Source organism: Ceratotherium simum, chromosome 25, assembly GCF_057802395.1.
Source record: "Ceratotherium simum simum isolate JZ-2026a chromosome 25, ASM5780239v1, whole genome shotgun sequence".
NCBI classification, from domain to species: Eukaryota; Metazoa; Chordata; class Mammalia; order Perissodactyla; family Rhinocerotidae; genus Ceratotherium; species Ceratotherium simum.
This window is the reverse complement of record NC_141924.1, coordinates 17,455,418-17,474,085: the sequence shown is the minus strand read 5'-3', so window position 1 is coordinate 17,474,085 and position 18,668 is coordinate 17,455,418. Positions and strand designations below refer to the sequence as shown.

The following is an 18,668-nucleotide window of genomic DNA, read 5'->3' as shown; positions in this document are numbered from 1 at the left end:
GTTCTATTTCTTTGTCTCTCTCACTGAGAGTTACCATAGAACAGCAACTTTGGAAATCCATGTTGATTGGAACAGGGTGGCCCAGGCAGCAGTACGCAGATCACTCTTGGCTACCATGGTTTTTCTACATGTGCCGCTTCTGGATGTGCATTCCTAAACATTTAAACTCTCAAAGCTAGGATAGTAACTGCTAGATCACTGTGATATTTAACCAACTAACCTCCCTGTCTTCAAAAAGATGCTATAAGTTAGGTTCAATGATTTTGCTGCTTCTTGTATTTTTTCTTTTAGTGTGTTTTGGTTTTTGTTCCAAATCATGATGCTTTTTTTTTCCTTCATTTTTGATGTGCAAGTTTGCAATTCTATCTTTTTGGTTTGCTGCTGAAACCAAGAATTCTAAAATGTCATGCACCCAACAGGAAAAAGTGAAAAGAAATAGCTCAAATGAAAGATTTCCTGAAAGCAGACGCTTGTGTTAATTAAGGGTTCTAAAAACAATCTCCCCTCCCTTTCTTACTTCACATCTCCTTCCCCTCCAAAAATAGCCAGTTTTGAAAATAATTAAATCAAATACATACTAATGAGCAACTAGTTGTCTTGGAGGAGTAATTAGAAAATATTAATTCCTTTCACACTTGCCTGAAGTGCTCTATTTTCCAGTCATACATTGATTGAGTCACTATCTCCTTTAAGCCATCTTGAGTGAGTGCTTCTGTGTGTTGGTGGCAGCTGCCACTTAAAGGTGAATTTCTTCTGGTCATCTCCTTTTTCACAACTATGTAAAGGCTAGTATCCCTCAGTCAAGAAAAGTAGCAACTGAAATGGGAAAGCCAGAAAGCCTACCATTGAAGGGAGAAGTGTGAAAAAGAAACAAGCAGAGGCTAAGAGCACAGCAGGAGGCTTAGAGTAGAAATGTTCAAATACAACAGGCTGACATGGGGAGTGTAACAAGTATGGGTATTTAGACACTCTGCGGAGTCTGAACTTTTTTCAAATGATGCTGGTAATGTGGTAGAAGTTATGTAGAAGTAAGTAGCTTCATCACCTACAAAGCTAGTATGACTAGAACTTAGTGACTTCCAGCTAGTCCTTTTAAATTTTCATCCTTTCCCAAGAAGGTTAGAATTTAAAGCTAACTAACTATGCTAAAGACATTTGTTATCTGTTTGCCAATGACATCTCCATACCGTTGTATAGAACAGATATGTTCCTTCCCTGAAGGAACTTACAGTCAAGAGAAAATACTGATAGGGCAAACCTAGAGGAGGCAATAACAAGTTCTGAATGAATATATAAAAATAAGATTTGTGCTTGGCTACTTCCAAAAGGATCTGATGTACAACTAATGAAACACAACAGTCAGGATGAAAACAAACAGAGTCTATCCAGTCGAAGTTGGAGGGGGAGTGTTAACAAGGACCTGACTGGAGCATATTAGCATGTTAGGACAGTAAGCCAGTTAAGTTGCATAAATTTCATTTTCATAAATTTCATTTCAATAATATGAGTTCTTAAAAGATAACACAGATGCTATTCAACTGGCTCATATACCTTGGATGAATAAACTCCAAGACAGGAAAGTGGGAGATGGGGGAAAAAACTGCCTAAGATAATGCAGTATAATCAAGGTACTTGACTTACCTTGACAAGAGACAAGACCATTTCATAAGGCGTCACTGTAACAGGGACAGAAAACGTTGCTTGGTCCTTCTCCTTTTAATCTCTGGGGAGCCACATATTCTAGAAGCTGCCAACAAATAAATACACAAACATCAAGTCTGAAATACCCAAGCTTCCACTTGATTTAATCTATGCCCCAAAGAACATACATACTCACCCAGAAACACCCAGCAGATGCCCAACTCAATCTGAAGGTGATACTGATTTTTGCACATATACAGCAGAGCAAATATGTCTTGTGTTGGCTTTGATGGCACCAATTTTGCCATTGAAGTTGAAACTAAAGGCAACTTTGAGAACAGTCCTAAATCACATAGACTTTTTGCATGACATGTAGTGGGTTTTTTACATTGTCTGCCTTTGTGTGCTTTCTAACATTTGCTCTCACTAATTACAATGACAAAACTGTACAGAGATCAGCAATGGGCATTCCAAAGCAGGAATGCAAAGAATGAAGCCATTCTTTATGTGTCTTACATGTTTGTCTTAAGTTTCTTTTTCTCTTTTCACTATTGTTTTTTGGTTTTTGGTTTTTGTTTTTTTTAAGGTAAAAAAGATACCATAAAGCCAAAGTAGACTAAATTTAGTACAAGTCAAGGAACATTTATTAAGCAGCTACTCTGTGCAAGGCACTGTGCTAGGAAGATAATGGAGATTCAGAGGTGAACATGACAGTCTCTGCCTTTGAAAAACTCACATTCTAGTGGAGGAATGGCTGTAGTCTATACTAGAACACAAGGTAGAAGGAAATAATAACAAAATAAGGTCTGTGTTGAACTGTAAGCACCCAGGAAAAGGAGCAGTTCATTCTGTCTGGATGAATCAGGGACTGTTTCATAGGGAACGTAGTGCTGATCCTTGAAGTTTAAGAGGTATTCAGTAGACAAGTGGAAAAATGACCGTTCATTCCAGGTAGAGGGAAATTTACTCTTGTTAATAAGATAAATTTTTGGCGTTCACATACTGCATCTTTCTTCCAAAGAGCTTAGGTTGTTTTATCATTATTTGATTAATACAATGTTGTCAGATTTATCATTGGAGGAAGCAAGGCCCAAAGATTTGCCCCAAACATTTCCAAGCTAATAACTGGTGATAATCCATTCCTTCAACAGTTTACAAAACACTTTCACATACATTCTCTTTCTAGCTTCATAATAAAGTGAGACTAGGAACTTCATTTTCCAGAACTCAATACTTTTGCTCTGTCCACTGTGCTACTGTGTCTGTCTGAGTCAGTGTTTGCCAGAACACTTCCTAATCATCCTCTTCAGCATTGTGCTACTGGTTAGTTCCCTCAACTGTTACTCTAAGGATGTTCTACATCCCATCAAGTCTTTATTGTGCTAAGAGTGTACTGTAGCTTTGTCTGATTAACTCTCCTTTTGAAAAATGAAATTCTTTTCTCCTGGGCCTGAATTGAAAGGCGTGTGAGTAAAGGATAGGGTTGGAGGTGACGTGGCCAGTGAATGGACACTAGACACTTCCTTTTTTCCATCCATAGGAGAGCAGATGTGAAGGACCTGTACCAGGATGGTGGTTAGCAACAGTGGCCCGTGCCAAAGCACTTATCAAAGTGATGACTAAGGTTGGTCATGCCAAGTACTGTTACTGAGCCTGGTGTAGGGTGTAGATGTTATTCACTACCAAAACTGTAAAACCACCAATACAAAAATTAAAATTACATTTCCATTTTGCCTCCATACTGGACATAGCCACTGCCTCAAGGAGCTCACCACCTTAGCAGCTGTGTCTCAGTTAGATTCCCAAAGACACTGGAGAGATTGGTGCTCAAACATTTTCTTCCTGTTGAATACCAACTGACTTAGTAGTATTCTAAGTGAGTTTTTTTTTAAAATAAGGATTGTATTTGTGACAGATGTAGATAAGGAGATTGGCAGTGGACCTGGAGGTCTATCTTAAGAATAATTTGAATTTAAGAATAATCTGAACCCTATAAATCCCATCATGTCTAGCTAGTACAGTGCCTTGTACCCTGTGGTTTCCCCTGTGTGTGATGATGAAATAATGAATACAGCTGATCCCCAAACGTGAAGGTCAGTTTTTTTGCTCCGTAAAATAGTCTACGTGGTTTAAGACTTTAAAATAAACTTTTGTCAATTCCATTTCTTGGCCAGATGTCATAAAATTCAGAGCTAGAAAGGAATTCCATGAAGTTACTTTGGCCCATGACTGGCTAATGTAAATATTGGGATACATAATCCTTTAATATAGAATAATAATTATATTTATCAAACATAAGCATTAAGACCTGAGGCGTGAGATTATAGAAATCTTCATTTGACATTTTTAATGTGAGAGCAGAGGTAGAAAAGGGGATAAAATTTGCCTGCCTCTCCACCTCCCCTTTCCTTCTCTGAACTGGAAAAAAAATAAGCCCCTGCAATTTAAGATGTAGATTAGAATGGAGATTGTGTGTGGTTAAGCAAGTTCAGTGTGGCTAATACAATTACATTCACCTTAGCTACAGCAGACAACTCGTATATAATAATGCAGCCTCTTCCAGAAAAGGGGAGAGAGGACTGATTCGCTTAAGCTTAAACTAACCAAGAGAAATAATATTTCAAATTTCAGCTTTGTTTTGACTTTTCTAATTCCCTTTACTTCCTTAATTGGAACCAGGATTAATCTTCTACCCTACCCTCACCCTGTCACTGTTTAACAAGGTATATTGCCTTTTTGCTTATATATTCTACTATCACAATCTTCTAAAATTTACATTTATATAAATAAATAGTTGTTTTCCCATTTCTTTTCTTATCTACTCCTTATCCAATAATTATTATTATTATTTTTCACCAGCCATTCTGTAGTATTTGGGACATGGCTTTCTTAATAAATCCAGGTACCAAATATAAGAATAGTTCCCTTTAATCCAAAGATTATTTTTAAACTTACTAAAGCTGGGACAGGTGATTTATGATTGAAAAGTAATAAATACATAATTTTTTCCTTATAAATAAATTACTCTGCTTACAAAAATATTACCAACTGTGATTACACCCACCTTTATGATCAGTTAGTCAAGGAAATGCTTTTCAGGTACATTTCAGAAACATGATCCAATTTTTAAAGCATTGTGAGAACTGTTGTAGGTGTGAAAGTATAAACATCTTAACTGATTACATTAGAAAAGCCTTTAGATCTGTGCAGTCCAATGTGGTAACCACCAGCCATATATGACTGTTGAGCCCTTGAAATGTAGTTAGGCTGAATTGGGATGTTCTAAAAGTGTTAAATACCCAGACTTTCAAAGACTCAGTACAGAAAGAGAATGTAAAATATCTGAATTGTTTAATATGGATTTTATGTTGAAATAATATTTTTGATATATTGGGTTAAACAAAATACACTAAAATTACTTTTACCTATCTTTTCTTACTTTTTCAGTGTGGCTACCAGAACATTTAAGATTACATATATGGCTTACTTTTGTAGCTTATGTTATATTTCTATTAGATAGCACTGTTCTACATCATTCAAATACACTGTAAGTTTGCTTTGAAGTTCAATTAAGGGAACTTGGATCCAGTTAAATTATTATACTCATAAAGTCGCTGGGGAAGATTAATTTGAGAAACTTGATAGTGTATATCTTTAGGTTATAGAGGGTCCTTCCACTGGCTAGACACCTCTAAGTAGGATGTCATGCTACCTTTGTATTGCCTAGTGGTAGTCATTGTCCTTTAACTCTGCAGTAGGAATGACTGCTTTGAGCTCTTGGTTTAAGCACTAGCTGAAATGGCTTCTGTCGGTTAGAGAAACATTAAATAAGAATAATCTCCACTGGCTATTTGCTTTTTTAGTTACCCTCCTCCCTTAACTTTTAAGTCTTTCTAATTGGGAAGAGCACGTAAGAACTTCTATTTCTACTGCTTTATTCAACAGTGTCAGTTGGCGTGCTGACCTCTTATTAGTATTTGCTTTGCTAATTTGGACAACAAGATAGAAAAGTTCTGTAGAGAAATTACCCAGAAATAATGAAGAACACCTTTGCTTAAGGATAAAACTGAATTTTATTCTTCTGGCACTATCCCTAACCTCTTTCTCTGTATTTTCTTAACCATGCTGTTTAATGTGAGCTGGGTAGCATATTTTTAGAAGCTTTGCATGTGATCTTCTAACAGAAATGAGAACAATAATAAAAAACTAATATTTATATAGTGCTTTAAAGTTTAAAAAGTGCTTCCATATATATTATCTCTGTTGATCACTAAAACAGCCCTGCGAAGTACATGGGCAAGAGGTATTTTACTGAGGAGTAAATGGGACCGATGATTAAGTGACTGACCCAAGATCAGGCATCTGGTTAATGACATAGCCAGGACTCTGTTCTCAGTCTTCAAGACTCCAGATCCTATGTTATCTTGAAAAATTACCAACAGCTTTCAAAAATTTGTCGGTCTGATAATTTTTAATAAAATATTCTAAATTTTAAATAAATGCAAAGCACAAAGACAGATAGTAAGCATATTTACCTGATTAGAGAATTAAGATTTGGAGGATATGCATTCCTGCTTTTTTATTCCATAGTTGAGCTCTTCTCAAATATCAGGTCATGTGCTAAATAAATAGCTTATATGAAACAAACAGCTTTATATGAAGGAAACCAGTAAAACTGCTATGATTCGATGTTAATGTAAGGTCTTTTAATTATTTCGAAAAGGGAATGATTATAGGTATTCTAACAAATTCTTATATTTAATGTGATCACATTAAGAAAGCCTAACTTTAAAAAGGCTTCCCTATGGGACTGTTTAAGCAACTCCCAATTACCTTTACAAAGTGGAAGGACATGGTGTAGACAATATGCCATATCCATTTGTCTTGGGAATGATGTTTTTATGCTACATATTTTACCTTCCCAATCGTACCTAATCCTAAAGCACAATGGTGGAGCTGGGGGAAGAATCTCAGAATCATTGTTTGAAAGATGCAGCCTGAAGACCTCGAATTTGCTATGGATAAGCCACCATACCCCTCCTATCTACTGGGTTAGTGGCTTAGTGAAAGATCAGTATAACCAGTCAGCACTAAGAGGCCATTAGATGAAAGATATAATGAAAGATGAAGAATCAGGGTTCAAGCCCAAAGGACACTCTTTCACAGTATGGGACTGAACATGTTAACCAGTGCCAAAAGTTATATTATTTCTGTGAGAAAAAAGGGTTAAAAACACTTAAAAAATATAACAAGTCATTGGGAAATCCATTGTACTTCAGTGGATTAGGGACTATTCCAGTGATGCTGAAATCTTGAAATAAGATGCACTCTCAGACTTGGAATTATAGCAAAGATTACAGAGCTTCTTTCTCTGGACTAGCACAGGCTCCATTCTAGCAGGCACTTTTGGAAAAGCTCTGTGTTAATTAAAATGCTTTATTTATATACCAATTTCTCATCCTGTCTTTCAAATGTGAAAAGGAATTAAATATGAAATGGCTAATTTAAAATGTCAGGGTTCTTTTTTTCCAAGCCAACCTTACATTAAGAGCAGGAATCCCTGTGCCAAAGAAATGGTTCCCAATTATCCCGTCTTGGGTTTTGTTATACGTTGTACAGAAGTCAACAAAACGAGTATGTAACAGAACCTGCCTAAATAGCAGCCACCCTCATTAAAAACAGAGAATTAATCAGGGGGTGGTTGAAGGAAGCAGTGTCTCATAGGTTCCCCCCTTTTCTTCTTTTCTAATCATAGAACAAAATATGTTACATAAAAGGATCGGAACTATTATGCAGTACTCAATTAGAGGGAGGTGAATAGGTCTCTAACATGCTGTTTTATCAAAAGAGCAGACTGGTGTTTGCATGACTGTTGTTTCATTACAGACCCTGTCATTAATTCCATGTGTCAATACTGCCCTGTAGTACACAGAGCAGACAAGAAAGAAGAGCCCTTGAAAACAAGGGAATGATTTTTGAGTCGTTATCAAGCTAAGTGGCAAGCGGGAAGCTGAAACTCGTATAGGTAAATTCGAAGGGACTCTCGGGAGATTTGCAAGTGGGAAACAAGAATGCATTTTACCAACTGCTTAATTATGTCCTGTTTTTGAACAAGTACCCTTGAATTGAATGCTTTGTTTGTATTGCACAAAAACATGTGCTGTGGGCAAGAGTATTCTCTTGCTTCCAGGTCAAGTAAGGTGTTTTATACACATACACGTCTGGCCTATTCTATGATGTGCGATTGGGTATGTTAGTATCTGAGCCCCAATACTGCACTGTCGTTTCTGGGGGAAAGAGTTACATAGGAACCAGAAGCCCTAAAAAGTGGAACCTTCTCTAAGGTTCTGAAAAGTTATATAAGCCCAGGCATCCCAGAGGACCATACTTACAGGGAAATGGTGGCTCAGGAAAATGTTAAAATATATCTGGAGGAAAAAAAAAAAAAACAGACCAGAAAATTTAAAATATGGTATAAATCCCATAATCTCCCACCCCTAAATCTTTAAGAAAGTATTTTTTGGTTTCCATTAACAGTCCCAAGGGTTAGGCTGGGGCAAAATAGGGTTTCCTTTTTTGGACGTGCTTTATCTGTGTCCTCGTGCCTGGCCAAGCCCTTATAGATTATGGTTCCTTATCGTTTAGTAAGATCAAATTTCTAAATGATGTTTCGTTCCAGTTGAACATTCTTGGAGGCTTATCTCTTCCCTGGCCAGATGCCTGATCAGATGAGAAGCCCGCCATGATACTGTGCCTAGAATGGGCTCTTTATCCAGTAGACATCACTGTACTTTTTGATGATAACGAGGGCAGTCTTAACTTATGTTAAGGCCTGTGTATAGCATTGAAGGTAAGTATGAAGGAGTTGTTGCTATGTGAATATCTTAATCCTGATGCACATTTCAATATAGTATCTCCGTTTAACCATGATGTACATATATCTGACACCTAGCCATCCTTCTTAGATGGGACCTTCATAATTTAGGACCAGTAACTCTTCATGAAATGGCCTATTTATTGAGGGCCATGATTGAATTTAGATCCTTCCTTGTAACACTTGCCATTGCTTTGATTTACTTTTGTAATCATTCTATATCATCTGCTGGTAGTTTTGCAGAAAGGATTTCTGGTCTTGGTATATGTCAGTGACAGGTAGGATGCTGTGTTTGACTCTTAGGCTTAGAACATCTTGATTAGAAACAAAGGCTTAGCAGTATTGAGTTCTAGTGTCTTAAAAACCTAGCAGCTTTTTAAATAGATCAGAATTATTTAGTAGCCTAATATTTAGACTCTTAGAATTAGAATAGAATCTTGGGGATCATCTTGTCCAACCCTTCATTTTATACTGGGGAAACTCAAGCCCAGAGAAGGAAATGACTTGCCCAAGGACACCCAGCAAGTTAGTGGAAGGTCTGAGACTAGAATCTAGACTTCCTGGTGCCCCAGATATAAGAAGCTGAGTCACACCAATTAGTGGTTGGGATACAGGCTGTATGCTACAAAGGGGGCCTGACTTCTGCTGGACTGTCAGAATGTCTGATGACATTGACTCATCAGTGAAATAATTTTAGTTAAAATAGTATCAGAATGATTCCTGATAAATGGTCCTCTACCCTTCTCCATTTATGCTATGACCCATGTATTATATTATTTCCATAAACATTTACTAAGCGCCTACTGTGTGCCCCATCCTGTACTAAATACTGCATATTTCAGCCAGATAAGACATGGACTCTGCCCTCAAGTTGCTCACAGTCTAGTAGAGAACAAGAAATTCCTGGCAAGCATTATGCAGAATTTCCTGTATAATGCTAATACCCTTCCTAACTCTGTAAATCTTGATGTTGAAAGTGAATCTCATACTCAAAGATCTAGCTTTTCTCTTGGTCGTGGTTTATTTATTAGGAGTCCCATAAAACACCATACCGTTCCTTCCTGTCAAAGTGCAAGAGAATATCAACTGCAACTAAATTTAGTTCATAAACACTTATTGAGGATCTGCTATCTGCAAGGCACTGTGCTAGACACATAGGGACATGAAAATTTAATAAATAAAGCATAGAACATTTTCTTTTTAATATCTCAGAGGAATGTTGTTTCATAGCTTTCAAACTTTGTAATGAGAATTATTTTTAATAAATACTCTTAAACGTGGGGCCCTTACAATAGGAGACAGAAATACCTCTGTACTGTAATCCAGACTTGTCAGCCTAGGATTTCAGTCTCCATTCAAATCCTCTTGTACCCCATATCTGTTTTGAGCTTTCTTTTTCCTTTATCTCAGCCAAGCCAGCCTGCTTGCCAATCCCTGCACACAACTAACTCTTGCTTCTGTGCCTTTGCTTGACTAATTCTTCTGCTTCTGGGATGCCTTTCTCCCCATGAATCCATATCCATCACTGTCATTGCAGTCTGGCCCTGAGTCCATCTCCTGCAAGGAGCCTGTGATCAGCATCCCCATCTCCTCCCGTGTCCCTCCCACATGTACATAGCCCATATGACTGGTGGAGTAACGTTTCTGTGGTATTCATTAATGCTTCCCATTCTCTGTCCACATCTTGCTGATGGAGATACAACAAATCTTATTAAATGAAACTGTCTAGTATAACCAGGTCCTTTATCAGACCTTTTAGGAGTAAGTCTCTATATCAAAGATTTCATTTTGGTATTTGTGGGCTGTTAGTTGTATGATAGAAAGAAGGAAGATCAGAAATGTTAAGATGGGGGTTTGAAAAGTAAAGCTGGGGGTCCATAAAAAAAAGTCACATATCTGTAAGTGATCCTCTCTCCTTCCACTCCCAAACAGGACAAGAAATCTCCTTTAAACAAATTTCAATTATAATGAGGGTATATCGATGAACTGTCAAGCTAGGGAAAGCAGGGCTCTGCCTGTTAATCATCTCAAGCTTGTTGATCTGCTGTTCTGTAATTCTTTTAATATTGTTTAATGTGTGTGTGTTTTATCTTCTGAACTGACTAAAAGCTTCTTGAGGACAGGGACCATGTCTTTTATTTGCTTCTGCATATTCTTCCCCCACTTATTCCCAAAGAGTGCCCTAACAAGCTTAGGGAAACCTTCCATAAGCACATAAAGGACAGGAAATGCAATTCATGGGTTCCAACTACATTCCAGCCATTGCACTGCGCACTTTTTATGTACAATGACCTTTTGCCCTCATGACAACTCAGTGAGGTGGGTATTCCTATCCCAATTCTACAGATAAGAAAATTGAAGTTTAGAGAGTTCAAGGTCTTATTGCTACTGAGTGGTGGATCCAGGATTAGAACCTAGGTCTGTCTGACTCCAAAACCTATATGTGCCTTTCACTGTACCACAATAATAATAACTAGTATTTAGGACTCCTTCACAGTTCATAGAACTCTTCCATCTACATTATTATTATTACTATTACTACTACCACTACTAGTACTATTACTTCTTACATCATCACTAGGAAGTAGATAGAGCTAGTATCATCATTACCCCCATTTCACAGATGGGGAAACTGAGACTCAGAGACTTGCCCAAGATCACACAACTGGTAAGTGGAAGAGCCAGGACTTCAAACAGACTTCCTGACTCCATATCTTTTTATTCTTTCCACTACATCACACTTTTGTCTTAATTCATTTGCCCAAATGCATGATTATGTGGCCATTTATCACTGACACTTTTACGGAAATGTCAGTAGGTCCAAGCATAGCATGGAAACAAGTGAAAAAGAAAATTCATACCCTCAGAGGAGCTTCCATGTCAGCAGAGGGGTGATACAAAGGACGCAGAAAATAAATACTTGAAGAAGAATAGTTGAGAAGTGAGAATTGAAGAACAATAGTTGAGAAGTGAGACGTAAAATATGGAGCCCTTTATTCCGTAGATGAATTCCCATAATTTGGCCATAAAACTTTTATAATGTTCTTAATTATTTCCATTGTAAAATTGGATTAGGGAGTAGAGATGAAACAGTGGATTTGATTTGAAAATATTCTTCCTGGGTTTGGATGAGAAAGTGCTAGCTACTTTGTATAAGTTGGTAGCTAGCCCCAGTACCATCCTGTTATCAAAAAATGCAGTAGTGTTAGTAGTGTTAAGGGTGATGGTGTATCCACTGAGCAGTTCATCACTATCTTGAAAGAATTCCTCTAGTCCCATCTGCTGATCCTACTTCTACCTACGTCTACCCTTCACCCTACCCCACCTTACTGTACCTTTAGTCCACCAACCCCTTTAAACCTTGGAACTTGCTTATCCCTTAATGTTTCATTCCCAGCAAGTTGTCCCCTTCTCCTTTTGTATCAATTATTAGTAAATAGTGTCCAATATCACAAAGTCCCTCACAATCAGTTAGGAAACTATGTTATAAAAATAGAGATATGTAGTGCATATCAGAGCTGGAGAGAAGTTTTAATGGAAACAGATTGTTTCTAGCTCCCATAAACATTTCTACCTGGTTATCATGCAAGGACCTCAAACTCTTCATGTCCTGAAAGATGTTAGCATCTCCCCACCAAATCTACTCCATCTGCTGTGTTCTTGCTCCAGTGAATGGTATCACCATCCACTTGGTCACCTGAGCTGGAAGCCACAAAGGCACTCTACTCCACTCTCCTTTACCAACCCCCTGCCCTTCAGTGGATCAGAGATCTACCTCAGAAATGTTGCCTTTTCTTGCCACAACCACAGCCATAATCCAGCTTTCTGTCTCCTCTCAGACACACTGTTACAGTGACATCCTAATGACTTGTCTCTCTGCCACCAGTTTCCCCCTATTCCAGTGTATCTACCACACTGCTGCCAGAGATGCTTCCTTATAAAACAGACCTGATCAGGCATTCCTTACAGGGTAAAAACCGAGCTCCTCACTGGCATTTAAGACACTTGACTACTAGACCCCAAACTACCCTTGTAGCCTTACCTCCTGCTGTACCTTCATTGAACCTCACCACTCCCTAAACACTGGGCCCTTTCACAGCTTCATAAGAGCACAGAGATGGAAAAAAAATGGACACAATCCAAAAGTCTACAAAATCACCCAAGTAGATGGAACCATAGAGAGCCCTTTGCACAATCTCCTTTGCCTGAATGCTCTGTGCCTTCTTTGCCTGGCACAGGACACCTCATTGGTGGTACTGTCCCTACCTTTCCCAGGCAATTTGGTCTATGCTTCATCTCAGGAGCTGCCACAGTTCTTTGTTCATGATTCTGTTACAGCATTTACCCCATTACGTTCTAAGTTATTTTTCATATATCCATTTCACCTACTCCTCAAGGGCAGCAGCTGTGCCCAGTCTTCCTTTTCTCCCCAGTATATTATCTAGTTCTGGGCACATAGTTATTGAGCAGATATTGAACAGCTGAACTCAAGAGTGTGCTCCTCCAATGCAGTTAGAGCAGTTAATCCAGATGTGGTGTTCTACAAAAAGCACAGGACTGGGAATCAGGAGACCAATGTCCCAGGTCCAACTTTGCCACTAGATATGTGACCTTGGGTAAGTCACTCAGTCTCCTTTATTAATTGAGGGGGTTGGACTAAATGATCTCTAAGGCCCCTTCAACTTTAAGTTCTGTGATTCTGACCCCATTTCTTAGATCAGGAAACAACGTTTCCTACTTTATAACATTCAGGAGCCTCAACTTAGCCAGTCAGCCATCCACATTACTCAAGTAGATTTTTCAAACTCTAAGAAATAGTCTTCTGGTGCTAGCCAGAGCTGCTTGATTAGGCTCCTGTTGGCTTATCCAGTGACCACTGAGTGTTCTTACCCCTCCCCAGGATATTTCACTGCACCTGTACCACCATCACATTACTGTGTGGCCAGCCTTTCCCAGGAGGGACCCCTTCTTTGTGCTGGCCTAAGAGACAACAACAAGGAGACAAAGGGAGAGGAGTTTTATAATTTCCCTTCACTCCAAATCCCACCAGTATTACAGCTGCTGCCATGTAGGTTCTTGGTTACAGACATGTTTTCAGGGAGTGATGCCCATTTCCATGAGAAATACATTTTAAGCAGCTCATGTGCCTCTTTAAGGCTACTCTTAAAGTACACTGCTGACCTTTTGGGGGTGGGAGGAGGACTAGGGTTAGCAACTCAACAGGTACATTTGCCATAATCTCCATGTAATAAATAAGAGCCTATGAAAAGATTAAATAAATCTTTCTTAATGCTTTTTGATTGGCTTAATCAATAATTAATCATCTTTAGATGAGGCTATAACTTGTGGAGCAGATATAATTGGATTAGCTGAAAAGAGGCAGTTGGGGAGCTTTGAAGAGATTAAACTGGCTGTCAATCCCATAATTAAACTGCCACAAACAAAAGCAATGGTATTTTTTTTTAAAAAAAAAAAAGGAGGAAAGAAAGAGAGAAGGAAAGAAAAGGGAGGGAGAAAGTTGGGGAAGGCCAACTGATTTGAAATGAATCAATAAGTACTTATGTATCACTAGAGATTGGAGAGGCAAAATCAAATCTGACATTTATTCCATTGAATGAAACCCATACGTATCAAATCAGCCATTTAATTTTACGCCTGGCCCACTGGGACAGGTGAAATTTTGGCAGCTTCAACTCCACTAAAAGAAAATGAATCCACAAAAGGAAGAAAGAAAAAAGGTTAATTATTAAAAACAGAAGAGACCTGCTCCTTGTCCTGAGCCCATTTAGACCTTGACTTTTCATACTTTTAATTGGCTTAGTAGGTTTGGCCTGTGTGAATGAAGTCTTTTATCTCCCTCTTTTTCTTTCCATGCCCCTTTCATCTTTCCTGTTACAAACACACAGAGAGAGCTTGAGGAAAAATACTTTGGTTTTTAAAGACTTTTCTTTTTAAAAGGATGTGGATTTGGGTGGGGGGAGGGGTGTGTGTGTGATGCTGGTGAATACTTTTTTTTTCCTCTTTTATCTCTTTTTCCAGAGAGGAGTTGCTTAAACCAATGGGACTAAAACCTGATGGGACAATAACGCCTTTGGAGGAAGCACTCAACCAGTACTCTGTCATCGAAGAGACCAGCTCCGACACAGACTAAAAGCATCACCTGCTCAACTCTCAATATTGCTTTTATCAGCATCTTTTCTCTGTAGCTCCAGGGGAATCTTTTCTCTAAAACATTTATGCCCTTGCTTTGGCTAGAAACACATTAACTGGTTTACTCATTGAGAATCCAGTATATTTAAGAGGTGATCCTGTGTTTTTGCGATACTGAGGCATTCATACAGAGCTGCAGTTAGACGGAGTTGCAGGGGCTAGAAGGAGAAAAAAAGGAATTCCATTTCATCAGGATGGAACTGAAGGACTTCATTCTATAAAGCAGCCCTGGTAGAATCTGGCAGTTCTGTTTGCCAAGATTCTTAGCAGAAGATTTAGCCGTGTCCTTCCTCTCGCTTGTGTGAGCTGCCCCTTCTGAATCTTTCCAGCAGACAGAGGCATGTGAGAAGCAGAATGAGCTGCTAAATAAGGGCTGAAGCAAGCGACTTGTTAGCTCAAGACTGACTAAATGGAAGCCAAGCAGCTGCTCCTTAAACCTAGCCCCACTCTTCACTTCAATTTTGTATAAATATATAGAAATGCACACACAAACACACACACACACACAGCCCCAGACTTGCAAACTGATTACACTCTAAAAGTTTGTATGTCACTTAACTAGAACTTCAGAATACATTTCTCCCTGTAAAGAGTTATAAATGATGGTTTAGTTCTGAGGCAGCTACAAATGCCTATTTATTCCCTCCTGTACCTGAACACTAGTACCATAGAACTGAACCCCCATCTGTATCATTGCATGGGGAGCATGCATTCTGAGGTCTAACTCGGGGTGCCAGGAACACATGTCCCTCCAACTCAGCAGAGGGAATGGGGACTCCCTGAGTACTGGGAGTTCTTTTGTGGCCTCTGCTGGGGCGGGGAGTCAGCGGCATCCATCTGTACATATAGGTCATTCATACGTCAATGTTTTAACTTGGGGACTGTGTGTGTGCTTGTGTGTGTGTTTTCTCCCTTTCTACCAAGTGATCAGTTTAATGGTAACTTTATTTATTTAAAAAAAAAGAAACACAAATAGTTACTGTTAAACTGATTAAGGCTGTTTATTTTTACTTTTAGAATTGGTCATATGAAGAAGTAGAAAATGAATCATGCAATAGACAGTGGGCCTAGTTAATCAGTGGCTAAAGTTGAAAAGGGGTTGGTTTCCTTTTATATATATGTATGTATATATGTATGCATACATATATATATACACATAGATAATGTGCTTAACCACTGCCTTTTAAAACTAAATTAAATAAAACATTGGGGTTGATTCAATTTAGCCATCTGTGTGTGTTTCTTTATAGATACATGGGGTAAACAATACTATTTCACAGTTTATGCTTTTTAAAAGTGCTTTTACATCCATTATCTCACTTATCATAATAGCCTTTTTAAGGACAGGTAAAGTACGTGGAGTATTAGTGAAAATGTCATTTATCCAGAAGTCATTTCTTGCAAAACAGTAGCTCAGGAATTGAGTGTTAAAAGGCCGTTGAGTTGCTAAAAAGAGATGTCAGAGTTTCTTACAGTTTACTCATAGGAGAGATCCTCAAGAATCCCCCTTTTTGCCTTTTTACTAAAATTTGCATACATTTCTAACATATTTTGTTACCTGGCTTTCAAGCCTACAAACAAAATGGCAAAGGAGGTGGTTACTAGATAGAGGGCAGACCTGCTGACGGCAACAAAGGCCAGCTGGAACCCGGACAGGAAGGCGGGGAGAGTGAAGACTACTCCAGGCATCGCAAGTCCCAGACGATCTGTTTCCCAGAGGACGTTCTCGTTGACCCAGAAATTATCTGTACAACATACGGCCCGCAGACTAATTGTCATAATGATGAGCCTGAGTTTCTTTAAAAAGATAAATGAATCCAGAATATTCTATAAAAGACTAGGAAAAATACATTTTTTTAGGATTTTCATCCAAAATAGTTGGAGTAGAAGTTGTGGGTGACCCATGTTTTAACAGTAACTGAAATGAAACTTGGCTTCATAATTTTAGATTGTGTGAAAAAAGTTTAGAAAAAAAGAATTTAAGTATTTTTGTTACTTCATTCTACAAATGCATTTTTAAAATATTTTTATAATTTCTAAAATCAAATAGCTTTGGTATGAGTGTCAGCTTACCTAAATGAAGACATGTTGAATGGAATACCTTCTCGCTGGCTTTATGCAGAGTCAGTGTTTGAACAGTCCTGCTCAGGTAGCTGTGCTCTGCTTTCAATGAGTTCTGTTTCATTTTGAGTTTCCCTGCGCTGGGCGCTAAGCTTTGTTTTTGAAGAGAGAATTTGCAGGGGGAGAAGATGAGTGGCCTCATTGTGCACATGGGAAGACAACTAACATCTGGTTAGTGCTTACTACGTGCTGGGTTTTTTATGTGTCTTATCTCATGTAACCTCATCACATCTCATGTTAGAGATTATCTATAGAAAGCTAAGTTACCCAACATCCCACAGCAAATAAGAGTCCAACTCTAGCCGGCCTGACTCCCAGTACCTCTCCTTCCCCTTCACCACCCTGACGACCTGGGTCCTCGTGCCTCCTTATGACTCTGGAATGCTGGGAGAGGGGTAATTCTCAAGCCATTTTAAGCAATAACTATTTCAGCAGAACCAGTTTAAAGAACTTTAAGCAGGGAGGTGACCTGGAGTTGAACTGTGAGTGGAAAACTTGCTCAGTCAGTACTAGATTTCAAACAAGGACCTGGAGTCCTTTAGATCAGAGACCAGGGCTACAGGCTCCCCCAGACGTCTCCTGGCAACTGTGGCCTGCAATGGGGATGATGATAATACGTTGGCCAAGGGCACTCTGCAGGCCCCTGTGTCCACATCCCTCCTGACCATTGAAACGGTATGGAGGAATGTGTCCTAAAATAAGGCACTTGAGCTGCTGCTTTAGAGTAACAATCAACATACACTTGGGGCCCTTTCACACACCCAGTGGTCCTAGGAGGCGGGCAGGACAGACATTACCATCCCTCCTTTATAAATGAGGATACGGGCTGAGGCAGTACAAGTATTAAATATCCCCTTTCTACCGCCTCAGTCTTGCCACCTCCCAGTACTAGGTGTCACATGTATGACTTTCTTGCCCCCCCCATTACAAAAGTAATATATGTTCATTGTGGAAAGTTTGGAAAATACAGAAAATAATAATTCACCCCAAATCCCACCACCCTGAGATAAATACTGTTAATGTTTTAGTGTATTTCTGTCCTGTATTTTTTCTATGCATATATAATTTATTTTACTACAAGATTGGGATCATGCTGTATTTACAGATTTGTATCCTGCTTTCTTCTTTAACATTGTGAGCCTCTTCCCATGTCAATAAATATTCTTCAAAAATTAATGGCTATTTGATACTCCATTATATGAATTATGGTAAACACTGCTAATTCCCTACCCAATATTCTTCTTGCTTACTGACAGGAGACATCATGACCTACATCTCCCACTCAAAACAGGTGCCTGCTGCCTTTCTGGGAGGCAGCATGAGCCTTGTCAGCGCTGAAGAGCAACAGGAACTAGGAATGGCACTAGGAGGAGGAGACTGGCTCTGCCATACAGCACCAGTCTTGCAGAAGCCTCGGCAGCATAAATCATGATACAGTTAGATTAAATGCCTGGATAATTCTATAGTTTTTGTCAAGGAGAGGCATTTGAAAATAGCAAGAGATCCAGATGACTTTAAATAAAGTCTGCATGTGAAGAAAAAAATGATGTCAATCATGTTTACCGCCTTGTAGTCCAGTTATTGGCATGAATTTTCTTGGAGATGTTCTTCCCTGCAATTCCAGGAGTGGAGTGTGGTACATAAGGATGGGGAGAGACGTGTTATTCTTTCAAGAAAAGCAAGGTGTTGCCTGTCAGAACTATTGGGTGAACACAATATGAAGAAGGAACAAATGAATGGGGTTCTAGGAACAAATATGGGTGAGGGAGGGAGACATTTTTAATAACTGCCATAAGTGAGACGATTCAAGGAGCAGGAGGGT

At 38.9% G+C, this 18,668-nt stretch overlaps 1 protein-coding gene across 5 annotated transcripts in view; it reads left to right on the top strand.

The window, feature by feature from the left end:
- RIC8B (RIC8 guanine nucleotide exchange factor B) overlaps positions 1–18,018 on the top strand; it is a 101,749-nt gene extending 83,731 nt beyond the window's left edge. For 2 of the 5 annotated variants that reach the window (XR_015556363.1, XR_001389844.2), the window contains 3 exons: positions 7,528–7,666; positions 8,321–8,491; positions 14,555–18,018. Coding sequence is in view for 2 of the 5 variants with exons in the window: in XM_004418064.2 (XP_004418121.1) it covers positions 14,555–14,666 (112 nt within the window). In the remaining 3 variants the exon portion in view is untranslated. Of the gene's footprint in view, positions 1–3,181; positions 3,266–7,527; positions 7,667–8,320; positions 8,492–14,554 lie in introns of all 5 variants that reach the window. The other 3 variants (XM_004418064.2, XM_014780542.2, XR_001389841.2) reach the window with 2 other exon arrangements.
- The last annotated feature ends 650 nt before the right edge of the window (positions 18,019–18,668 follow it).